Source organism: Cnephaeus nilssonii, assembly GCF_951640355.1.
Source record: "Cnephaeus nilssonii genome assembly, chromosome: 19".
Lineage (NCBI taxonomy): Eukaryota > Metazoa > Chordata > Mammalia > Chiroptera > Vespertilionidae > Cnephaeus > Cnephaeus nilssonii.
This window is the reverse complement of record NC_137090.1, coordinates 3,075,738-3,101,251: the sequence shown is the minus strand read 5'-3', so window position 1 is coordinate 3,101,251 and position 25,514 is coordinate 3,075,738. Positions and strand designations below refer to the sequence as shown.

The 25,514-nt window shown below is 52.4% G+C and overlaps 1 protein-coding gene across 1 annotated transcript; it reads right to left on the bottom strand.

Moving 5' to 3' along the window:
- Window positions 1-23,586, bottom strand: SRP68 (signal recognition particle 68). The gene is made up of 16 exons (XM_079797417.1): window positions 23,406-23,586; window positions 22,168-22,234; window positions 19,423-19,536; window positions 17,760-17,955; window positions 16,641-16,723; window positions 16,247-16,356; window positions 15,900-15,982; window positions 14,878-15,018; window positions 9,545-9,643; window positions 7,444-7,508; window positions 5,988-6,144; window positions 5,048-5,142; window positions 3,910-4,039; window positions 2,353-2,428; window positions 1,891-1,943; window positions 1-1,471 (listed from the first exon to the last, which is right to left on the bottom strand). The coding sequence occupies exons 1-16, from the start codon at window positions 23,569-23,571 to the stop codon at window positions 1,244-1,246; spliced, it is 1,863 nt and encodes a 620-aa protein (XP_079653543.1). The 5' UTR covers window positions 23,572-23,586; the 3' UTR covers window positions 1-1,243.
- Window positions 23,587-25,514: the final 1,928 nt, after the last annotated feature.

Below are 25,514 nucleotides of genomic sequence, written 5' to 3'. Positions count from 1 at the left end.
TACGATCATTGTTTATATTTTAGGAGGGAGGATGCCCCTAAATTGTGTGGCAGAGACCATGAAACTTTCAATTACAAAAAAAAAAAAAAGTTCTCTTTGACCCAAAGCAAATCCTGGGGGAGGAAGGATCACGCGTGAGCACCTGGAGAGTATGCAGTTCTGAGGAGCCGTCTGGCGTCTTCCCACCACAATCCGGCTTCTGCAATCCCCTGGGGAGGCGAGGCCCAGCGCGCCCAAGGTGGGAGTCCATCTTGCAAGAATGCTCTCAGGTCCTGAAGCCATCAACCGCCTCTTCAAGCTGCTCTAGTCGGCGCCAAGTCCGAACCACACTCGGCCACCATTCCCCGTTTCCTGTGGGACGTGTCCACTTCCACAGGGATTCAGAGGTTCAGGTCCACCTCAGGCTTAAATCACTTATTCCTCGCTTTCTCACACTGCTTTGTGACCTATCAGTGATGCTATAACAGAAATAATAATGACTGAGGACCACGTAACGGGGTACGAGAGACACTGGTTAAACTACAGTGGCAGCTGACAATGACGCCTGGGAACTGCAGAAGCTGACACTCATCTCACATCAGACACACCTGCCCGCCCGGACCAGGGTCCACCTGACACAACAGGGCCAGGCAGCAGGTCCCAAGGAGAGGCCGGGGCCTGGACTGAGGGAGGGCACGTGAAAAAACGGGCACAGTCTCCAACATCTTTGCCTTTTAATATAAGATTTGCTTTCATCATTTCTGAGTGCAACACATTTCTTCTAAAAATAGAGCTCTTTGCTTGTTCTGAAACTTAACTTCCACTTGGAGGTGAGGGGATGAGGCCCACTAATTCCGGGGAGGCGTTGCCAATGCGTCCGTCACGGACAAGCTTCTCAAGGGATTCTGGGTACTCGCAGCGAGGAGGAGGTCGTTTCTCACCCAGGGAACTGAGGGCGGGACAGGACGCCTGAACCCCTCCCCGAACACATCGCCGACCGAAGGAAATCATCCCCGCGCACACGGGACCAGGTGGCAGCGGCCCCCCGGGAGCCGGGCAGAGGGACCCCGCGCGCACGCACCAGAGGCCACAGGGTGCCTGCCCCTCCCGCACGTGGCTAAGGATGTAAGTGCACAGACAACACATAGGGACGCAGGGCTGGGGGGCTGCACTCCTGCCCGGGCCAATGGACCTGCATCCAACACCACGGAACTGGCTGGGCTCCCACCAGCCAGACTGCCCCATCTCCCGCCCCGGGGCCTGGTCAGCTCCGGAACCCAAAGATGCCCTTGATGTAGCCCGTGAGGCCGCTCTTGGTCTTCTGCTCCAACTTGTCCTCGAGCGGCGGGAAGGCCACGTGGTTGAGGGCCAGGTCGAAGAACAGGGGCTTGCACGGGATGGGCTGGAAGCCGGGCGGGAAGTGCACGAGGTTGGCTTGCTTGGTGACGAGGGAAGGGTCCAGGCAGAATGTCTCAAACCGTTCAACCAGGGGCTGGAAGGCAAGTCAAAGGGAGGCATCGGGGTGAGCCACAGACGAGCCGGGGGACCCACCATGTGGAGCGCCCAGTTCAGGGCCTATAGGTGCGACCTCACTTGGTCCCCACTAACCTCCTGTGCCCCCATTTAATAGCGGAGGTCAGAGAGGGGCAGGCTGGGACTGGGGTACATAGGGCCTGCCACACGCCCAAGTCGGGCCTCCCCGCGGGGGTGCTCCTCGGCACCCCAGTCCCTAAGCTGCGTTGGGACCACCGAGATGACACCTGGCCCGCCTGCAGAGGCAGCTTCCAGGTTTCTGGTAAAAGGGAGGGAGCAGGGTACGTCCTTAGGGTCAGGGGTCCCTCTACCAATGAGCACACGTTCCCAGTGAGTCAGGACCCTCCGTTCACTCCTCCAGAGCCCGCCCAGGCTCACCTTATTGTCCTTGACTTGGGAGGCGGTCTCTGTTTGCTGGGAGTCACTTGCATCTGAAAGGTCACAGGGATTCAGTAAGGACGGGGACTTAGCAAACTCGGTCACAAACGACACCTATCACACGTGGGGGCTCTCATCCCAAGAGCAGAGGAGGCCAACCTGTGGGCGAGTCAGCCCTCTCCCTCCTGGGCCCACACTCTGCTGAGGAGCCACGCAGAGCGGACGGTGAAGCCCAGACCGTGCCGCCGGCCCGGGAAGCCCGCACACTGTACGGAGACACGACTGGGCAGAGGGACGTACGACAGTTCCCCTAGATTCCTCCACATAACCGGACGCCTTCATGCCCAGAGGTGATGGTGGGGAAATAAGAATCTTACAGATTAACCAGGTCAACCCCTGTCAATCCTCAGAGAGCAGTAGGGGGGGGGGGGGCGCAGGGAGGGGCTGGGGGAGGAGGCTCACCCAGGATGGCCGCCGCCTGCAGAGAGCACTTCTCCGACCTCACCTGCGTGATGAGCTCTTGCACGTCGGGCAGGTCCTGCAACGAATCAGAAACCGCACACTCACGAGCCGGGCGGCCGGAGCAGCACCAACCGCCGCCCCCACCCGAGCGAGGCGACGCCACTGGTCTTTCCAGGGGATTTCAGACTTTTGAACACTTCTCGTATTGAGAAACACTAGCCGGTTCTAACAGGGAAAGCTAAGCCATGGGTAAGTAACAATGCCTGGGAATAATGAGACTAATAATAGTATTAATACGTTTATTACACACTAAATGCACCGTGCCGTTTTATAGGTAAGACTGAAGCACAGAGGGGCCAAATCACGTGCCAGCCACACCCCCAGCGGCTGCGAAGCTGGGACCCACCCAGGCCGCCTGGCTTGAGCACAAGGCCCTTCTCTTGCCTCGGCCTCTCACTTGCCAGTACTCTGTGACCCCACACGGGGATCCCGCTGAATCCCTCGCGCCTCTGTTCCGGACACTCCCACACCCACGGGCACATCAGGTAGGATGGGCGTTTGTAAAACGTCTCTCTCTCCTGGGAGAAGCCATCGTACTGGTCTGCCTCACATCTGGACGACACCGCACGGTGACGCTGCTGCCACTGTCACCCCTCCTCCGCCCGCACCGTCTACGCCGTCCCCGTGCCTGCCTGTGCTCCAGGACCCCGCCCCACTCTGCATTCAGACGGCTCCCACATGCAGGTCTGGGGGAGGTGACCAATGCACAAGCTCTCTGAAGGCAGAAACCAGGTTTATTCTCAGCCCCACGCCGAGTGCTGTTCTGAGCAAACTGCCAGGCTCTGTGTTGATACCAGTGCTTCTATTATAAACCTCCGCTCACTGTTCTAAACAGTCTCTGCTCATAAAACACACCGATTCCTTGGACCGGCTGGTGTTTCAGGAATCTCTGCATCACCAGAGTCACGAGCTTCAAAGGCCAGCTCTTCCCATCAGTAAAAGAAACACACCGCCCGGCAGTTAGACCAGCGCGCTCGCTTTGACGCGGGTTGTGCTAAAACGCCTGCGGGTTGTGCCAATCGCCTGCGGGTTGTGCTAAAACTCAGAGTTCCACGCAGAGGCCGGGGCCTGAGCCTGCGTTTCCAGCACGCCCAGGCGCTGCCGCCGCTGCCCCGGCACACTGGGGGGGAAACGCTTCGGCACCGGTCCTCAACTTGGCTGCATGTGAAAGTCACTTTAAAACCCCAAGGCTCATCCCAGGTCCCACCCGTTAGAATCAGAGGCGCGACCCAGACATCCATTCTTTTCCCCAAAGGCAGTAAATCAAGATAAATCCTGTAGTGTGTGGGGACCGGAGAGGGATGTGAATCCAGACATCCGTTTTTTTTTAAGACCTTTCCTGGCGATTTCAACGTGCAGCCGAGTCTGAGGTTTATTTCATCCAGAGGAATGGCTTCCCTTCTCGGGCCTGGTCCTCCTCAGGCCGGAGCCCGGCCCGCAGCTCCATGGCTGGCCAGGCAGGCCCACCCCAAGGACGGGAAGCCCCTGGAGACTCACCTTCAGGCTGCTCCGGAAGGCCCCGGCATCGGAGCTCACTTCATCTGCGTATTTCAGGACTCGGTCATACAGGACGAGGGCTTCGCTCCACTTCTTCACCAGCACATACGACTGAGCGATGAAAAAGCACCTGGCGGGGAGGCAACGGCACAGGCTGCTAGAGCGCAGCTTCCCAAGGGCACGGCTCCCCTTGAGTTTAGCTGAACTTAAAATTTTTTAAGGGAGGGGAGGGGAGGGGGAGGGGAGAGGAAGAGGGAAAGAGGGGGTGAGGGGGTGAGGGGGAGAGGGGGAGAGGGGGAGAAACATTGATTTGCTGTTGCATTTATTCATATATTCGCGGGTGGCTGATCCCTGTGTGTGCCCTGACAGATCACACCCACACCGTGGCCTGTCAGGACGAGGCTCTGACCAAGTGAGCCGCCCGGCAGGGCTAAAGGTTCAATTTGGAAAGAGGTTTCTTAACCTCAGGATCCCTGCCTGGGAGACCCTGCGTTCTCACTGTCCCGGTCTGCGGGGCTAACCTGCACCCTCCCCACAATCGGAGGGGCCAGTGAAGGCCCAATGTAAACCCCAGCCAGCACCGCACACTTCGGGTCACATCACTCATCTCTGCTCATGTTTCAAAAACCAAATCCAAACCCCCTTCCTAACGGGAACCAGTCTACCGGGAGCAGAGCCTGAGGCTGCCGGCCCGACAGGACGGAAGGGTCCCAGGGGCCAGGAGGGGCACCCTGGGGAGTCAGAGTGAGGGGGTGTGAGGGCCAGAAAAAGGGCGTCAGGTGGCCATTTTGTCCAGACCCCCTCTTGCTACACAGCCCACATCCAAGTTCAAATAACACGAGTCGTTTAGAAAAGCGAGAAGCCCGCCTTCCCTCAGCTTCAGCTCAGGCTCTGCTGGCTCTGCTGGCTTACCCTTTTCCGCACCGTCCCTTGTCCACGGGAGGAGGGGGAGGAGGGGGAGGAGGGTTAATGTGCGTGCTCTCTGGCTGCCCCGGCCCACCCAAGAGCAAACAAGGACCCTGGGAACCGCCAGCCACACCTGAGACTTGGCTCGAACATGTGGCTGCTGGCCTCTGATCACGGGCAGGTTACCCGCAGCCAGCGCCCAATCTCCCGGGCAGAGGGCCGCCGTCCTTACCTGTAGGCCTTGTACACCAGGGTCCGGAGGCCTATCTCTTTCTGGAAGGCTCTGTCGTCCTCTAAGCCGGGGAGCTGGAGCAGCTCCACCAGATTCTGCACGAGACGCACAAAGAAAGCTCGTGAAGAGGTGGCTGCGGACCAGAATAGACCGACGAGGTAGCATGAAAGCCTGGGCTTCACTCAAGGGGAAAGTCTGAGTCCAGCGACCTGGCAGCAGCCACACCTGTGTCCCCTCCCTCGTCTCCGACCCCGAGGGCCTGCCTGCCCTTTCCGACTCAGTGCAGACCGACCCCGAGCGCCTTCTCGGAGCAGCTCGGCCAGAGGGACGGCTCCGCTCAGGCTCAGCGCCTTCCTTCCAGAGCGGCCCGCTCGCCTGGCGTCTGCACGGACGCCTGTGTGTGTGAATGTCGCACCATTCTGCTCCCTGGCAAGCACGCAGGGGCCGAGGCAGTGCGGCCTTGGTCTCAGGACGCGCCACAGCACGTGGGCGAGGATCACGCGCAGGTCAAGTGCTCAGTGAACCCTTGGGCTCCCTGGTCTCTGCACATCAACACGTCTGAGCATCAGGCTCACAGCCCTGGCCGGGTGGCTCGGCTGGCTGGAGCATTTGTCGCGGACACCAGAAGGTGGCGGGTTCCATTCCCGGCTGGGGCACATGCGGGAGGCAGCTGATAGATGTTTCTCTCTCACATTGACGTTTCTCTCTATATATACTCCCTTCCTCTCTCGAAAATCAATTTTAAAAATTAGTAAATAAATAAATAAATAAATGTTGGGGTCCCAGTCACTGAAGTGGTACGAGGACCAGACCTCTCTCTGTCTTTTACCAAGACCCTAACAGCTGCTGGTTGTCACCACCCTCTCACTATGTGAAGCGAAGTCACTCGGTGTCCCACACAGGCCAAGGCCAGGCCCGTGCTCCCCGTCCTCCAGGTCACCTGCAGAATGATGTCGTAGAGCCGGATCAGGTCCTGGGGCCGGGCCGAGCGCTTGCTGTCATCCTCCGGCTGCGGCTGCAGCAGGGCCCTCTGCAGACCTTTCGCCATGTTCTCGTTGCGCTTGATTGCCGTCGACAGCTTGATGTAAGTCAGGTAGCTGGAATGTAGCACATGTCAGCTCAGGTTACGCTCAGGACGCTGACGTTCTGAGAAGAACCTCAGGTCGGGGCTGACCTAGGGGAAGCGTGGGGGTGAGGGCGTGTCACACGGCAGAGCCATTCAGCCTGGCCTCAGGCCCTCCACGCTGGCTGCTGCTCTGAGGCAAATACGCAGGAGACCAGCCCGAGACCACCTGACAGAATTTATCTCAGTCGGAGTTACAGTCTGTTTCTTCTTTTACGGAGCAGAACTACCAGTCCCAGAGGCAGTCCTTACGAAGACCCCGGAAAGCAAGCCTGTTCCTGGACCCAGGACTGGTGCATGCCTGGCCCACACTCACACTTCAGCAAGCATGTCAAACGAGGCATGCAGCCCGCCGGCCGCGAGCGTGACATGCTTGCACCACTGGGAGGCATGTTCCATGACGGCTTCCCTAAGAGTGAGGGGCGTCGCTCTGGATGGCTGTGCGGGCGGCATGGCCCGGAGGCTGTGCCTGGGGCCTTCACTGTAGCTGAACCCCCCGGTGAGGCTCCTTAGCATCTGGGGTCCACAGGGAACCACTCAGAAATCCGTTAAGAAGCGTTCAGGCCTCGAGGTCCCCATCCTCCTCTGGCAGAAGGGAGGCCTCCTGGGAGAGGACACCAGAGGCCCGGGCCGGGGACAGGCACGGCCGCTCAGGGACTCCGTCATGAACCAGGGACCGAAGGACTGTCAGTCTGAGCACTGACTGGCCTCCTGGCCTCCTTCGCCTCCTCAGCTTCCAGCGCAGAGCAGCCAGGGGGGTTCTGGGGATCCGAGTGCCCAAGACAAAACCCTGCAGGACTGGCGCCGGGGTCCACGGTGGAGGGCAGAGCCAGACGCCTACCGTGAAGCCCAAAGCTGACGAGCCCCGCGCAGCCCGCAGAGCGGCCGCCAGACAACCACACGCTCCGCAGGAGGGCGAAGCAGACATTTACTCGAACAGGAAGGAAGAGGCCCAAACCAAGAGGGAAACGAGCAACGTAGAAGAACCAGGCTTTGCAGGGGGGAGAGAACCTAAAACACGATGATTAATAACCCGAGCCACAGAGGACGACTTCCTGACCACAACATCAGAGACACTGACTTTTAAAAACAGCACTCCGAGAACACACACAGTCCTCAGCAACGACCTGAGAGCAGAAGTGAGAGCCATACAGGAGTCGGAGGGAAGGGGAGTCTCCTCTCTCCCCGGGTGAGGAGGGAACACACACAGGTCACACACACTCTCGTCCCAATGATGTGCTCACCGCACTTGCAAGCAGGCATCACGCCTCACCTGTGCAGGTACTGAAGGTTGGAGACCTTCCCCGACTCCGCGTCCAGGCCGAACTCTCTCTGTTTCTGCAGAAAGTGAACAGGCACAGATCACACAGCTGACCTTCCCCTGGGCGCTGGCCCCGCCTCCCCTGTGGGGTCCCAAAGCCCCGGGAAGACTCCTCCAACATCAGATCTACTGGCCATGTTCTGGACGACGGGTCACCAGTGGCCACTGGCACCTGCAAACTGGACGTGAGATGAGAGAATTCAGAGTAGCGCCAGCAAGACTTCTGTCCGCAGCTCCGAGCCAGACCCCCGGCACTAATGGAGGCAGACAGCCCACATCCACGGCTCCAGTCAGGGGACCCAAGTTGGACCCCTGGTGCTGTCAGCGCCTGCCTTTAGTGGTTGCTGAACGATAACCCCAAAGATGTCCACATCCCAACTCCGGAACCTGAGAAGCTGTTCTCTCCCATGGCGAGAGAGGCCTGAAGAGGGGGTGAGGTTAAGGGCCTTTGGATTAGCCTAGAATATCCGGGGGCCAATGCAATCCAGGCCCCTTGTAAGCGGGAGGCAGGAGAGCTGGTGATATAGCGAGACGGAGGCAGAGGTCAGAGAGGAGCTCTGAAGAGGCAGGAAGGCAGCATGAGCCGAGGAATGCAGGTGGCTTCTAGAAGCCAGAAAGTGCGTTCTCTGGAAAACTAGAAATGCGTTCCCTCCCCAGGTCCCCCGGGCTTCCAGAAGGAACCCATGGAGACGTCCAGCTTCCAGCGCTGTTAAGACAATCAGTGTGCTGCTGAAAGCCTCTGAGTGTGGTCATGCTGCAGCAGCAACAGGGCACGAACGCCCCTGCTGTCACCATCTTCCTATCTGGAGGTGGCCCTCGGCCGCTGTGAACTCCCGGTGAGTGATGGAGGCTGGGGCTCTGATGTACCTGGTAAGTGGATGAAGGGAAGGGTCACGTGCACAAGCAGCTTAATGGGAAAGGGAGACAGGTGGCTACCGCCCAACAAATATTTACTGAACATTTTATCCCCAGTGTACTGAGACATATGCTGAAGGAAATATATTGCTGCTTTTAAGATGCTTACAATCTTGAGGAAAAGAAAACAAAAAGGTAAATATAAAACGATACACAAAATGTTAAATGGCAATTCCTGATTAACTACCAAACATTTAGATACGCAGCAGAGGGAGAGGTCTGTGTGGGTGAGGGTGGTGCAGCAGGCTCCTCAGAGGCGGTGAGCTGTGATCGGGCCCTCGTAAGCAGGCGTGGTGTGGAGTGTGAGAGGGAGCGGAGGAAGAGCGGGTGAGGAGGGGAGGAGAGAGGGGAAGGCGTGCTCGAGGTGGGAGAGGCATATGAAGACGGCGGTGACGGTGAGCAGACAGCGGGAGCAGAGGGTCCGAGGGGAGCAGCACAGTTCAGGGCTGGAAACAGGATGGACGCCGGCGGGAAGGCTCCACTCCAGCGCAGGGGTCGCACTGTGCCTGCTGGGCCACGGTCTCTCAGGTGCGCTGCACACACCTCAAGAGCGTGGGTCTCAGGAGAAAACTAGATCTTCTCTTTTTAATTTAAGAACTTCTTTAATGCATTTTATGTGTTACAGATCAGCCGACTAATAAGGTATATAAGTTACAGACAGACACAGCAGAGGTAAATGCTCCGTGTGACTATGGGCGGGCACTGGCACACACACTGGAGACCACTGGCACCCGTTAGAGACAGGAGCGACGGGCGAGCGGCCAGAGAATGCCAAGGGAGAGGAAGCAGGGTGTTGGTGACAGGGAAGCAGGAGGCACAACGCTGTGAGGTTCCCCAGACGCCGAGTGGCCCGCAGTGTTGTCTTAAAGAGGGAGCACTAGAGAGCTCCAGCTGGAGATGAATTTGAGACCAAAGGCCTCGCCCGTAATAGAGGAAACCAGCAGGAGAAGCAGGAGAGAGAGAACTCCTCCACCTGACGGAGCCCAGAGGCTTTTGTTGCTTGTTAGCCGAGCACCCCCCAAACAACAGTGGCTGAAACTCAATGCACTGTCCCCCGGGGCCCCACCTGGGAATGGGCCCCGAGGAGGCGGAGGACCCCAGCCCAGAGCAAGAGCCCGCCCGCAGCTGATGGTCCTACCTGGTCCGGCTTCAGCTCTTCCCGAACGGCCTGGATGGCGTCCCGACACTCGCTGAGCATGGATTCAAACAGACGCTCCTTGGTTTCTTCACTCTCAGCCTGAACAAAGGCAGAATGAGGTGCCGACTCTCCTCTGAGTAAGGCACGGTGTTCTGATGGGGGGCATCACCGCGCTTTGATGCCCCCCATCACACACCCAATAAGAAGGGCCCCAACCAGAGAGCGTTTCAGGCGTCACTACTCTGCACCACGTAAGACTTTTCTGGGAGCCGTATTCACTCTCTAGGTGGAAACAGGAATTCTGTATCCCAGTGAGCATACTGAAAAGCGCCTGTCCAACCACCTGAAACTGTCCGTCAGCCAACAGATGCTTCAAACTGTTTCCCATCACAGACCCTCTGCCACTTCCCTCCAACGCCCCCCCTCTGCTCGGCCTGCTCCGGCACCCTGCAGGGCCCTGGGACCAGCCCTGGGCGCTGCTGCTTCTCGCTGAAGCACGCCAGAGGTTTCTTTCCCTTTTTCCTTCCAGACAAACGGCCTTGACCCCTCTGGGTGCCAGCAGAATTATCCCTCCGTGGATGTAACCCAACAGACGTGCTGACACTGGACTGCGCTGAGGTCCGAGCAAGTGAGGAAGTGTACTGATCGCCACCCATCAGGCACCCTTTCTCTCCCATCACACAGGCTCCCCTCAGCACCGAGATGCCGCCCTCGGACACCCAGGCTCGCTGAGGGCCTTCGGGGCAGGCAAGGTGACAAGACTGCTCTCCGTGACAGTATGCACAGCGCAGGGCGTCACCCGCCGCTCGCCGGCTGGGAAGGGAAGGTGATTCATTAACCAAGTGAATACCGGCCACACCGCATTACTGTCCAAAGAATCCCACTGAGCAGGTGGCAACGGGCGACAGAAAGGCAGAAAGGAGGTGACCGTGTTACTGGCGGACCCACAGTGACACGAAAACATCACGTTCCATTAGTATGCTTGATTTCCACAGAAACTAACAGCCAGCCGACCTCTCAGACAGCCCCGGAGAAAACCCAGCACTGCCCACCCCTGGGGAGATGGCTGGTGGGCGTTGAAAGAAAAACCTTTTCTCCTCTTAAGAGCTCTCAGGTTTTCCCTAGTTTTCAGTGGAAAAAAACTTCCTTGTGAATTACCCAATATAAATCAAACACACTTTCTATTTATAAGTCACTTGACGCCCGTTGTTCCCTAACTGAGGAACGAACCGGGGACAGGCCTTCCATAAACCCGTAAGGCCAGCCCGGCACCGCACTCACTGAGACCCAGAGCCGCCGTCCCAGGGCGCCGTCACCATGCCACCCACGCTCGGTACCGCGCCACCCGTACAGCAGGTGGCAGCCCCTGTGCCCTGTGAGCACCCCAAGTTTTCATCCACTTAAACCCAGCCACGGGCGCCAGCGGCTGCGTGCTGCCCAGTGGGCTGGAGGAACACTTCATACAAAGCCCGGGTCAGCACCGCAGGTGAGGTGCTTCCTAACTGTCTAATCGCACTGGCTGGCCCGTTCCCAGTAGACTCCCGTGGGCCGGGGCAGCCGTACCCCAGCTCCATTGGAGTCCGATTTGTGAACAGACTTGGCCGCAACCACTCAGCGCAGAGCCGCCGCCCAGCAGCAGGCGCGCTCCCGCTCTAGCCGAAACCATGCAATCGGCAGTTACGCCACCAACACCCTCTCAGAGGCGGGCAGGGTTCGCGGCTGGGACAACGGGTGTGTAAGTCAGAAAAGGGTAAACTTCGCTTTACCAGCTACACAGGATCTGCCTCCCTCCTGCAGGGAGGGTCAAGTAAGACAATGAAAATACTGCTGAACCCCTGTACCGCCATGGGTCCCCTCCACTCCCTTGGGAGGAGGACACCTCTGCATCAGGTGCTGAGCAAAGCGAAGCCCCCCTCCTCCCCGGGACTGTTAGGAGGGGGAGACCACAATGAAGGGGAAGGCCGGTCTGAAGGGAGGACGCCGGTCAGCGGTGCAGTGACTCCGAGACCACTGCTCTCTGGGCTTCCCAACAGGAAGCTTTCAGCCTGTCTCACTACTGACACCTTTATTCCATGAACCTTCCCTGGAGGCTAAGATCACCTGAAAGGACCAAGGACAAGAAAGGCCTCTCTACACGGAGGGCGGCTCCTCGGAACCCACACGCAGCCCTCCCAAGTCTGCGCCGAACCAACAGGGGCTCCAAACACGCGGCAACGCCCCGCCTAGGAAGGAGGTGGGCCTGGACTTCGCCCCGGTGTCCGCCGACCAGAGCGACCGCAGGCCCAGGAGTGTGTCCCTCGCGGCCCCAGTGCACACATTCCAGATCAACTGCACACGTCCCGGATGTGGCTTGAGGTCACCTCTCCAGAGCCAAACCGGCTGCTGTGTGTCCTGAACTAGTGACACACACACCCCCGCCCCCGCTATGGAAAACAGACGTTTTCACTTGCCGACAAAAATTGCTGGAAGGTGGTGGTGTGACTAAGAGACAAACAAGGCAAGTCTGACCACATTCCCCACCACACCCACAGGAGAACCAGGGACGGGCACACCTCACCCAGCCACTGACGTCTAGAAAAAACGATGGGTATCTGGTCAAGGGGGATACGACCTCCCCGAAGAACAGACTTTTTTTAGAAGAGAAGAATAAACGGTCTCCTTTCTACTCAAACATTAAAGCAGGCGTCCTCACACTACGGCCCGCGGGCCACATGCGGGTGTTTTTGCCGTTTTGTTTTTTTACTTCAAAATACGATATGTGCAGTGTGCATAGGAATTTGTTCATAGTTTCTTTTAAACTATAGTCCGGCCCTCCAACGGTCTGAGGGACAGTGAACTGGCCCCCCGTTTAAAAAGTTTGAGGTCCCCTGCATTACAGTATTAACCACAGCTGAGAATCATCCAACCTGCAGCTGTGTTAAACCTGCCCCCCCTCCCAAAGAGCTGCCTCAGAGCAACCCCAGGGACAAGTCGGCGGCGACCACATGGGACTGGAACGAAATAGAAGTTATGAAGTGAGACAACATTCAAGACACGAAGATGTAAGCTTGGCTGAGACTCAGGATTTTGCAACGGGATTTTGGCAGCGGATTCACTCTCAGCTCCAGTCTTTCAGTCCCATGTTTCGTCTCCCTGAATTATTTCTTCCTTCCACGCTTTTCGGTAAACTGCGGTTTCAGCACTGAAGTCATGGAAGCCTCGCCAAGCAAGCAGTGACGGGGACACTGCATTCTGCACCCCAGCTCCTGAGCGGGGCGAACACCAGTGTCGGGCAGGTCAGGAGACACTGGGATGAAGAGCCTCATCTCCAAGGTGTAAAATGTCCTCACTTGGTCTAATTTAGCCGAAGCTGAATTATGATACAAATAAGGCAAAAGACCTCCCCAACTACAGGTTTTTATTCTCTCATTATGTGTAAAACGAGAGAAAGATAAATTCTCCACGTGGGAGACCTGCCTCCCCCGACTAACCGACTGCATGGAGACGATGCCTTTGCCAAGGGGCTTGTTCCCCGCCAGGCTGTGCCTAGTCAAGCCTCCCCCAGCCCAGGATGCTGCTGGGTGCGTCCAGTGAAATGGCACCTCGCTAAGCACCAAAGCCCAAGAACCGGTCCTGTCGCAGCCCCCGGTGAATCTAACAGGACACGTGGGAGAGGCCAAGGAACATGAGGGGAGCCCAAGGCCTGGATTTAAATGCCAGGGCTCCCTGCTCTCGCACATGCGGTGGGACGTCACGCAGGCTCTCTGAGGCCCGTTTCCCACCCGTAACGGGAGTGCTGCCCGCCCTGCGGGGCTGGGAAGACCCACAGGCAGGAGCACGCACAGTGGGCCTGGGACATGAAGGAGGACGATCGCCCTCCGCTGCTCCGCTTGTGGGCTCTCTGCCCAGTGACCACCAGGTGTTTTTTTAAGTCTTATGAAATGATTGGTAAGAACATGAAAAATCTTTACAAAATGTTAATAAACACAGGATACAAAATCAGATCTCAGTGTAATTCCAACAAGTAAAAAAGATACCTCATGAATACAAGGAAGACTGAAAGAAAATACGCTGGTTTCCTTTTTATTAAAGTGAAATATCAATGGAAGTGAATGGAACCTGAGACAGATCCATCTCTCTAAAACATCATTTATATTTTCTAAACTGTAATTTAGAATTGAGTAATTTTTAAAACTTAATAAATGTTAGCTTTTCTTGTCCTTTATCTGATATACGTCTGTGCCCAGTCCTAGGAGCCCCCATTGAATCTGCCCCGTGGGCCTCCCCCCCATTCTAGCCGGAACTCCTGCCTGGCTGTCACCGACGGCAGTTCTTTTCTCCCAGCAAGTGTCCCTTTAAAACAAATCATTACCCCGATCACATAATCTAAACGGCTGCTGCTACCAGAGCCCTAGTCCAGAAGAGATACTGCCACACTCCAGTGCAATGAAACGCTCTCCAAGCGTTTCTCAGTCTCCTAGCTGAAGGGGACCCAATAAACTTCCTGGCATTGTTCTAGTCTTCTGTCCTTTAAGCAGATAAAGGGAAACTGGAGAGGCGACACCTAACACAGAGGCACAAAGGAATCCCACCCCTGAAAGCCGTCCTCAACCAAAGTGGCTCCTTTGGCACAAGTCACCGAAAAGACTGGAACTCATCAGGACAACTAGCCAAGCGCCCGACACGCACGTGACTCAGGGTCCCCGCTGCTGCGGAGTTTCCGGAAGAAGCACCGGGCCCTGGGGAGGTGGTGGATGTGCTGAGCAGCCTGGCTTTTCCCTTTTAAGATGCTCTTCGCTGCACATGGAGGAGGAGGTCTACAAAGTGCCTGATCGCTTGCACAAACCAAGAGCCCCAGGATCTCACCTTTTGAAACTCACTTGGTTGTTTACACCCACAAACAGGCCACAGTTATGTCGCAAGCAGCTCTGCATGAGTACTGCATAGAGCGCACATCCAACAAGACACTCCGGTTCAGCGAGGCTCTCCCTGGAAAGCCGGGCCAGGAGGCTGGCCTTCAGGGCTAGGCGGCCAGGTGAGAGGTCGGAGAGAAGGAAACAGACAGTGAAGCTGCTGCTCCACCTGCTGGCCCAAAGCCACCCCTTACCTGAGGCAGCTCTCCACTGCTCCCAGGTGGATGCTGACGACTGTCGCCATCCATTTCTCTGCCCTTTACACATAGTATCTCCTCTATAAACTTAGCTTTTAAAATAATTTTATTCAAGAGAGTGCATCTTGAATCCGTTATCAAATACCCAACAGCATTAAGGTAAGTTTCTGTTTTATGATTTTAAACACACAAACACACACCTCTTCAGAAACATACAGAAGAGAGGGTGGTACTGCCTCCTTACCTGAGCAATGGCCGCCTCGTTGTCAGCCAGTCCCAGTAAAAAGATCCTCACTTTGTCGATCTTGACGGGGACCGTCCTCCCTCTCCATTCCACTTCGCTCATGGTGGCTGCCTGTTTGGCTCGAGTCTGAGTGATCAATGCCTAGAAAGCAGTATCGGAAAGTTAAAGCTTTAACTGATGGATATGAGTAACCACGGTGAAATAAATAGAAATTACTATGTGACTCTTTCTATAGCCAACATGTTATACCTTAGAGAGAACACACAAATTTGTATTTGAATTCCTCCTGGGGATAATGTCTTGGCTCACAGAAACTCAAATTTTAAAAGACCCCACAGAAGGTTAAAAAGGCCATCACTGAGTGCTGATAAGGGTGTAGGAGAAAGCATATCTGTCACATACCACAAGCAGAAATGTAAATTAGTAGAAACTTAAAATATTTATCAGTATGTATCAAAAGCTTCCAAAACATTTAATTACACTTTTAGAAATTTATCTGAAGGAAAGAGTTAAGAATATGTACAAAAACTGGGGCCATAGATATTCATGGTAATACTGTTTAGCACTTAGTGACCGTGAAGTGGTCACCAGACCTAAGGGAGTACCAGGTGGCCATCAAAAGATGATGATGTAGAGCTGTGTTTACTGAGGGGAAACCACATGGTGCATGTTTTAAAATAATGTTACTGAACTGCACACTGAGATCCCATTTTTAAAACAGATGCCTTTTCCCCTACACATACAGAGGTCTAGTGTGGCAACGCACGTAACCCTATTCCCCCATCTTTTGTATTTCCTACTTTGCCTATGAGCCTATATTGCTTAGAGAGTAAGTGTAACATGGCAAAGAACTTGAAGACTTAAAAATACTAAGTGAGAAGTTTTTTGCTAAAAAATGTATAGATATAAATATGCACATATTAATAGCAATTATATTGGGTGATGGGACTATGGATTACTTCTTTTTTTTTGGACTTTTTAAAACCAAAGACTTTTCATAAAAAACGTACATACTAGATTACCTCCAATTTCTCAGCCAGGAGACCCTCGGTGCCCCCAGACCTCAGTCTCATCTGCATGAGTTCATTGATAGCTGACTGGTCCCCTGAGAACGAGAGGAAAATGGTCAAGGGACTGGTCTGTCCTCTCCAAAACCACGAGGTTCAACTCCCACGGGAAGGAGCGCTCCCTGCGCAAGCGCGTGCAGTGACTCCAGTCCTTGCCCGGAGCTCGTGGGGCACAGAAGACCGCAGGGTGGAAGCCAAGCAAGGCACTGCCTTCTGCGGTTCTGAGAACTGACTCAGACAGTCCTACCTTTTTCGGAGACGGACCCCACCCACCCACCAGGGCTCGCCGCAGCGCCTCTCACCGATGTTATATGCACAGTAGCGGATGTTGGGCGAGATCTCCTCCACGCGCTGGTTGTACAGCACGGCCTGCTCTTCTGTGAAAGCACTGGCGAGCTTCTCGTAGATAGTCCTGCGAGGGAAGGAGCACCGGGTTTCACAGCAGCCTTATTTTAAGAAAATGAGCTCACAAGGACCATGCTGGCTAAAAACAAAACACGGCACTGTGAGGACCTTCTACCAGCTACCACAGCTGGCATGTTCTGAGGATGAAAGAGAATAAGTAACATTTCTAAAGGGAAGAAAAACAAGAAACTGTACTAACTTGCACAGAAACAATCATCACCTGATCTGCCGCTTTAAGGCACAGGACAATGTAGAGTCAAACTGGCCAGAGCCTTGGAGCGGAGGACTTACTTGCATTTGTTAAAAGCCTCAATGGCAGCTTTCCATTCCTGATGCTCAAACCGCAGCATTCCTGCGAGGTACGCCGTGTAGGCCTGAGGGCGGCAGGGAAAGAGAAACTGCTTCAGTGCCCAAGGACCAGGGTAATAGTTCAACCTCCTCTATGTCCTCCCAACGTGGGTTTCCAGAATATAGATATTCAGGCTGACTTTAAAAGAGAACAACTTCTCACTAATCAAATGTGATCCACAGGTAATTTGTTACGATTCATTTACCTCCCAGGAGAGAACTTCAAAATAAAGGAAATTGGTTGTCTTCATTTTACTTAAAACCAGCTTCTGGGCTATAACATAAGTATCAAAAGGTGAATGTAAACTTGCAATATCCGTCTCTTTTAAAAAAAATGCATTTAAAAAAATTATTATTTTGTGAACTCTTCCAAATATAAGATGAAACGCTTCCATCTACATATCAAAAGAAACAGGAGCTTCCTTTAAAAGTTAGAGCTCGCCGAAACTGGTTTGGCTCAGTGGATGGAGCGTCGGTCTGTGGACTGAGGGGTCCCAGGTTCAATTCCGGTCAAGGGCATGTACATTGGTTGCGGGCACACCCCCGGTGGGAGGTGTGCAGGAGGCAGCTGGTCGATGTTTCTCTCTCATCGATGTTTCTAGCTCTCTGTCCCTCTCTCTTTCTCTCTGTGGAAAATCAATAAAATATAAAGTTAGAGCTAATTATTAAAAACGAAGAGCTCAAAACAGAGATGCTGCCCTGGCTGGCTGGCTCGGTTGGTTGGAGCGTCATCCCTTGCACCCAAGGCTGCAGGTCTGGCTCCCGTCAGGGCGCGTACCCAGGCTGGGGTCTGATCCCCGGTCAGGATGTATATGGGAAGCAACCCATCGCTTTCACATGTTTCTCCGCCCCCACCCCCCTCCTCTCTCTCTAAAATCAATAAACATATCCTCAGGTGAGGATTAAAAAAAGAGATACCCACTTCACCTTGAAAAACCAAAACCAGTTTTTTCCCTCTCCTGACTCTGTGTATGCCCTAAGGAGCTCTGCTCTGTGTACCTGTATTTTTTGGCGCCGCGTCTCCCATCTGCACCATAAAGCAAGGCTGACGTTGACACTAACCTGAGCCTCTAACTTGGTCTTGGCATCCACGCGATTGCTCTCACACAAGCGCTCCAATTCCTCTGCATGTTTCACGGCTTTGCGTAGGCGAGACAACAAGTGGAACCGTTTTCGGGGCTCAGTGTTGGCTTCCTGTTTGAGCTGCATGGCATAGCTCCAGGCTCTTTCGGCATCCATCAGAACCAGCAGCAAATACCTAAACCAGAGACAGGAGCGAGCGAGCTGAACGGAAAGGCCAGCGGCAGCAGCCTCAGGCATTCTCCGAGGCACAACCTGCGGCCTCGCAACTTCTTTCCCGCTCCCTGGTCCTCCTGACTGCTCTTCTCACAGCAGCACCATGACTGCAAAACCAGCATCTTGGACTGAGGCTCCCCTGACTCAGGCTCCTCCTCAGGTTTGTTTGTTTGTTTCTTTTTCTAAATATATTTTTATTGATTTCAGGGTGGAAGAGAGAGGGAGATAAAAACATCAATGATGAGAATCACTGATGGGCTGCCTCCTGCATGCCCCCTACTGGGGATCGAGCCAGCAACCCGGGCACATGCCCTTGACCGGAATCGAACCCAGGACCCTTCAGTCCGAAGGCCGACGCTCTATCCACTGAGCCAAACCAGCCAGAGCCACCTCAGGTTTCTAACCAACACCAGATACATCTCATTGAAAAGCCTGCTCCCACCTCAATGGCAAACCTAGACTGACCCCTCCCAAATTTTAGCAAATAGAGACTGTCCAAGCACACAGTCTGGCCTCACTTTTGAATCCACACCTCTCTTATCCCAACCCAGTTAGAAACCAAAGCATTAGGGGGTGCTACATTGAGCCGGGTGGGTGTGACTCAGCGGACTGACATCATCCCATTCACAGCAAACTTCTTTTGTCAAGGGCCCAACATTTTAGACTCTGTAGACCATATGGTCTCTGTCACAATTACTGTTATGGTAGCACAAAGCAGCTGGAAACAACACTAAGCAAATGGTGTGGCTGTGTTCCAATAAAACTTTATTTTAAGGACAGGTGGCAGGAGGACCAATTTGGCCCACAGGCTGCAGTTTGAGGAGGCCTTCAGTACCTGTGCCTGGCAGGTTCTTCTTCAGAAACATGAAGCATGGTGCACGCAGCACTGAAACACAGGACTCATCTGTAGTAACCTGCATGCGGCCAGATTCCATCTAAGATCTACTGACTGAAGCAAGCACTTCAAGACACTGAAATCTGCATTCCAGAAACCTTTCCCAACATTGGTTAGATTTTAATCCCTGACTTTAACATTGCCATTCCACCACAGTTTTTGAACAAGTTCTTGAACCTTATTATAACACAGCAATAGTAAAAACGCCCACTCCACAGAGCTGCTAAAAAATCACATGAGCCCCAGCTGGTTTGGCTCAGTGGAAGAGCGTTGGCCTGCAGACTGAAGGGTCCCAGGTTCGATTCCGGTCAGGGCACATGCCCATGTTGTGGGCTCAGTCCCCAGTGGGGGTCGTACAGGAGGCAGCCGATCAATGGTTCTCTCTCATCATTGATGTTTCTTTCTCTCCCTCTTACTTCCTCTCTGAAATCAATAAAAATATATTTTTAAAAAATCACATGAGACAATGAAAGTTTGGCAAATGTCTGGCACACTGTAAAAAGTACTTAGCATCCAGCACTGAGCCGACAGTACCTGTTATCAGTCAGAAGATCTTCCGTCACTTTTTTCCCTGTGAATTTGTGCCTGTTCCCCATCTTGAAGTTGAGTGTTTTCCGGAGACGCCTTTGTCTACGGGAACAGTAGCCCCTGTAAGAAACCACAAACAAAAATCACTCAGACAACCGGACAGGACATTCGACAGTAAATTCTATAATAAGGTCAGGTCAGAGGTTTAACATGTTCTACTTATGGTTACTACAGACACCACACATGGTCTTGCAAACACTCGTGGAAGTAAAACAAGCCGGGCAGTCTGACTGGCATCACGGAAAACAGAGCGAGACAGAGGACACAGTACCCGTTCTCAAAGAACCCGTCCTCCAGTTGGGAGGATCATGCAGATAAAATGGCAACCAAGAAAACAAGGCAAATGTCAAACTGAATGTCAAGGACACGAGTAATCAGCCCTAACCGGTTTGGCTCAGTGGATAGAGCATCGGCCTGCGGACTGAAGGGTCCCAGGTTCGATTCCGGTCAAGGGCATGTACCTTGGTTGTGGGCACATCCCCAGTGGGGAGTGTGCAGGAGGCAGCTGATCGATGTTTCTCTCTCATCGACGTTTCTAACTATCCCTCTCCCTTCCTCTCTGTAAAAAAATCAATAAAATATATTAAAAAAAAAAAAAAAAAAGGACACGAGTAGTCATCCTCTTCTTGCTGACACTTCACTGGAGTGGACTGATGATGGGTTTTGAAAGAATGAGCAGGATGCCTGTCTCACTAATATGAACTCCTTTAGTGCAAAGATGATTTTATTTTCAAATTTCTAAGCACATTGCCTACCATATAGATGCTCAGTAAAAGTATTTTGACTAAATTAGTGTAAAAATATATATAAAATTTTACCAACCCTTAATCAAATAACATAGCGCATAATTTACAATACAGAATATTTAAATGCTACTGTAGTATCTTAGTCCTAAAGCTACCAGGGTATAGCTTATTAAAAAGAAAAATAACAGTCTGGCTGAATCTATAAACTAGATCTTCTCCCTCAATTCATAATTTTTGCTTTAATTATCACTTATCCTTTTACATAAAAATAAAATGGAACACTCATACTTTATGGGGAGAAATATAAATTGCTAAGAATTTTCTGGCAATTTGGATACATTTATCACGATCCTTAAAAATGTTCATACTCCCTGAACCAACAGTCTACTTCTATACTATTCTATATTCAAGAAATAATAAAAAAAGAAATAATCAGAAATTCAACGAGGTTTGAAAAGATTCATGGGAACAAAAATTTTAAACCTAAAAAACTGGCTATCATATATGTAACCAACTCCAAGGAAAAGGTAAATAAATTATTGTATACATATAAAAACACTGGTTAATAGTGCAACTCATAAGAATCATGTGTGTAGAACATTTTTATAGGCAGGGAGAAATACATACAATATAATATTCAGCCAAAAAGCAGGACACATCTTTGTATATACAATATGAGCAAGCTTATGAAAAAGTGCATAGAAAAGAACTAGAAAACCAAAAACACTATTTTGTGGGCACACATATACAAATATATTTATGTATTTAAAGACATAAAAATGACTGAAAGGTACACACTGATGTCAATTTTATGTTATGTATATTTTTACCACCAAAAAGCCAATTAAAATGCAATATTGGCCTGGCCAATACTGGCTCAGTGGTTGAGCATCGACCTGTGAACCAAGAGGTAACCAGTTTGATTCCCAGTCAGGGCACATGCCTAGGTTGCGGCTGGATCCCCAGTAGGGGGTGTGTAGGAGGCAGCCGATCAATGTTTCTCTCTCATCGATGTTTCTCTCTATCTACCTCTCTCCCTTCCCCTCTCTACAATAAATAAAAACATATTCTTTTTAAAAATGCAATATTGAATAAAATTAATAACTAGAAAAAAAAACAAATTGGAACAGAGCAATAAGTTGATCACTGTAATAAATGTGTGATGAGTTCATTATACTATCAACCCTACATTTGTTTTTGGAAATGTTCTTAATATTTAAAAACAAATCAAGTGATAAAAATCTGCTGTTTAACTCTTCAGTGGCTTCCCCTCCCCCTCCCCACACCTAGATGAACCCCTGAAGGAGTTTAGCCTCCAGGGCCCTCCAAACTCTGGTCCTGCCACTCCCCACCTTGCTCACTCTGCCCCAGCCTGCTGACCTTCACCTTAAAGCTGATTCCTTAGGAGCCGAGATTAGAGTGTTTCAGTAGCACTTTTAAAAATCAGGTAGCCAAAGCCTATATCTACAATACAAAAAAAGTTGGATATTTCTGCTTTCAAAGTACTGAACTCTATTACACATTAGGCATCTATTATATTTTTTAGACTCATATTAAATGTTTTTCAACGTACAGGCTGTTATAAAAGTTTACCAATGAATCATAATGCTGGAAATCCCCCTTCTATGTTTAAAATACTGTAAAGCTTTGCATTTAACCAACACTACACCATATGACTAAGTTAAAAAAATGATTACCATTAACTGCTTATTAAGTTCAGCAGAAGCCTCCAATGTATCTGCAATATTGTGAGGCAAAATGGATAAAAAGATTGGCTCTTTTTATTCATTATAAAACTTTAAATTTGAAAATTAAGTCTCTTTTGAGGATCCAATATAAGTTCAGAGCTGGACTTTCTAGGTATACTTTCTGATATCACAAAGTAGGATATTAACAAAGGCAAACTAGGCTGGAAATTCCACAATGATTTGCACGTGATACTAACCTGTACCTCTGAAAATCTCCATGCCGCAAGCCATGCTGCTGCTGGGATTCCTTAATGATCTGAAGAACTAGAGCCACGATTAAGGAAACGCTTACAATGGCAAGAACCCAAATAAATCACAACATGTCCCCATTAGTCTGTATTTGTATCCAACCACAGCATATTAGACATCCCTGAAATACTTATTAGCACGTTAACTAGTGAAACCATTTTCAATAGCTATCTTACCCTAGGACAGGGCGAAGCGCATAGAAAAGCGGATTGCCTTAACCATTTCTACCTTCACACTAAAAATGGAGGCCATTGCTAGCCATTAAGGATTACTGAAACGCAACAGCTTAAATAAGGCTGCTGGATTCTAAATGCTGACTGTAAGTGGGCTGGCTCCCACTGATTGACACCTGAACCCAGTAATGTACTCCTCCAGGCAGGTTCCGGCTATAAATGACGTGTATTACTCCTCCATTTGCATAAGCTCCTGCACCTGCCAAATCCAACTTTCCTTAACAGCTGTGATGCTGCGGGAGCCTATGATGAGCACATGCCAACCAAACTAGGCCGCCGTTTGCATAAAGATACTTAAGTTTTATACTTTAAAAGAACAAGCCCTGCCTAAACTCTCCTTTTTAAGAATCTTAAAATCGCTTAAGATCATGTACCAAACTTCAGAAAGTCCAATGACCTTTATCTACAACTTTAGTTTTCTTTTCCCAGTTTCCTCAATGCTTCTCTACGGGTGTATTTCAAAATACTAAGAATTAAAAGGAGTATTTTCATAACTAAAAAGGGACAAGGCGGTCTAAGGTCCGTGGTAAAATCAAGGAGTCCTAGCATCCATTTGGCATTAGACCACCAGTTCAAGAACTCCAACCCCCTGAAAACTTAACTATGTCGAGATGTCAAGCTAAATGTGTTATTTCAGACACTCAGCTACCTGTCCTCCATCGGTGACTTCATTTCAAAAAGCCACAAGCTAGTGGCATCAGCACTCAATGGTGGTTACACGCGATGGAAACCAGCTCCTCCAGCGCATCTGAGCGTGACATAAAATGCCCACCGATCTATCAAGAAAGCTGCGATGATTCGCATTCAAAACAGGCCACTAGCTTTTCCTCCGAGCACTCAAGCTTTGCCTTCGCCTCCAGAACATCCAGCTGTGATTTCCACAGCCCAGGCCCCGACGGCCCGCCCGACCGACACGTAGCCACTCCAAGTCGGGCCCGACTGCCCCAGGATACTCTCCAGGCTCAGGCTGTCCCCGAACTCTTTGTTGGCCTTCGATCCGGCCGAAGGTCGCTCGTTCTCCTTATTTTCTTCTCCTCCGGCACCGCGTCCACCGCCGCCACCGCCGCTGCCCCCGCCGCCGCCGCCGCCGCCGCCAGGTACCTGTTTCTCAGCAGCCATCTTGCCCGAGTGCCGCAGAGCAGGACGGGACAGAGGAGGCGTGGCGACCGCGGCGGGAGGGAGCGGGACCTGCCAGGCAGAGGCTGACGGGATAGCGGCGGACTGCCCTCCCGCTCCCGGCCCTCTGGAGCCGGCCACTGGTCGGAGGGCGGCTCCGGGTGGGCTCGGATGAGTCTTTAAAACATGCTAACGGGAAGAAGCCCCACAGAAGGCTGCATGGTGCCTAGGTCCATTGATATGCAATGTCCAGAATAGGCAATTCTATAGAGACAGAAAGTAGTGGTTGCCTCCGGCTGAGAGTGGGGGTGGAGATGGGGGACTTATGGCTAAAAGGGTAGAGGTTTCTTTGGCGGGGCGGTGGGGGGGGGGGGGGAGAAAATATTCCAAAATGGATTGTGGTGGTTGTACAATTCTGTATGTAATATTTAAAAAAAAAGACTTAAAATGGGTATAGTGCATGGTATGTGAAATATATTTCAATAAAAAAATTTTTGAAGTCAGTCAGATTGGGTTAGTCAAAACTTTGCAGTGGCTTTTCTCAGCCTAGAGCTAGAAGCAACCGTCCTTACAATGGAAAAAAGCCCGACATGCTGTGCCCCTCACCTCCTCTCCTGCCAATCTCCTTCCAGTCCATGCAGCACAGTCATACCAGCCTCCTTGCTCAGGGACCCAGGCAGGTGCCTGCTGTAGGGCCGGCACTGGCTTCCATCTGGAATGCTCTTCACCTACATATCTACTAATGTAGCTCCCTCACTTTGTTCAAGTCTCTTTTTTTAATATAGATTATTATTATTATTATTATTATTATTATTATTTTTACTGATTTCAGAGGAAGGAAGAGGGAGAGAGAGAAACATCATTGATGGGAGACCATCATTGATCGGCTGCCTCCTGCATGCCCCACACTGGGGATTGAGCCCGCAACCCGGGCATGTGCCTTGACTGGGAATTGAACCATGACCTCCTGGGAGACAATCATTGAGCCTGGAACCGGGGCATGTGCCTTGACCAGGAATGGAACTGTGGCCTCCTGGTTCATAGGTTGATGCTCAACCACTGAGCCATACGGGCCAGCTCTGCTACTTTATATTAACGTTTTCCCTGTTTGGGTACCTGACTAGGGTCAGAAGGAAGAGAAGAATTTGATTCATTCAGATTCAACCACTGGCTTCAGGCCTCGCAGACACATCACATCTCATTCTCACCAGAGCCCTCTGCGAAGGTGTTCTTTTCCCATTTTACAGCTGAGGAAATTGAGGCATAACGCCAAGGACGGAGGCTGACACGCAGGGGATGCTCAATAAATACTGTTTATTGGATTGAAGTTGAGGGAGAAACGTTCAATAAGCAAGTCCCCTCATCCCCACCCAGGCTCTCTGGGGTCTCTGAGCTCTCCTGGGTGGAAATTAAGACTGGGAAGAGGCGTGGAGTACCCCGCAGGCCAGTCCCATTCACCAACTCCAGAAACCCGAGGGGCCCCCATCTGCCTCCGCCCCTTGTCATCTCCCCACCGCCACCTCTGAGCACCCGCAGGGAAATCTTCCCGGGAGCCCCCAGTCCGGGGAGGTCCGGCGCCCCCACCAGGCTTCAGGGAAGCACGAGCGCTGCGCGCGCGCGCGCGCGCACACACACACACACACACACACACACACACACACACACGCAGGCCCTGCGATCGTTCCCTCCACTCGTGTTTGCGGGGAGGTCAGTTCACCGCTCAGCCCGGCACAGCCCGGACCCGGGGCTGGAACGCGCCGACGAGGGCCCTGCGCCCCGGACTGGGCTGCCCGCGCCTCCGCAAGGACCCGCCAGGGCCCCCCGACAGCCCTGGGGGGCCATCCCACCCCTCCAGCTGCTCGCTCCTCCCCCCGGTCCCCGCGCACCCGGGCTCCCGCTCCCGCCGCGGCCGAGCTCACTCGCCTGCAGCCCGCGGAGCCGCGCTG

Coding starts and splice junctions, on each gene's coding strand:
- SRP68 (XM_079797417.1), bottom strand. CDS start 23,571: ATGGCTGCTGAGAAACAGGTACCTGGCGGCGGCGGCGGCGGCGGCGGG. Junction 17,956..19,422: donor GATCTTCTGACTGATAACAG/GTACTGTCGGCT, acceptor TCTCTGGTTTAG/GTATTTGCTGCTGGTTCTGA. Junction 16,357..16,640: donor GAGGCTTTTAACAAATGCAA/GTAAGTCCTCCG, acceptor CTTCCCTCGCAG/GACTATCTACGAGAAGCTCG.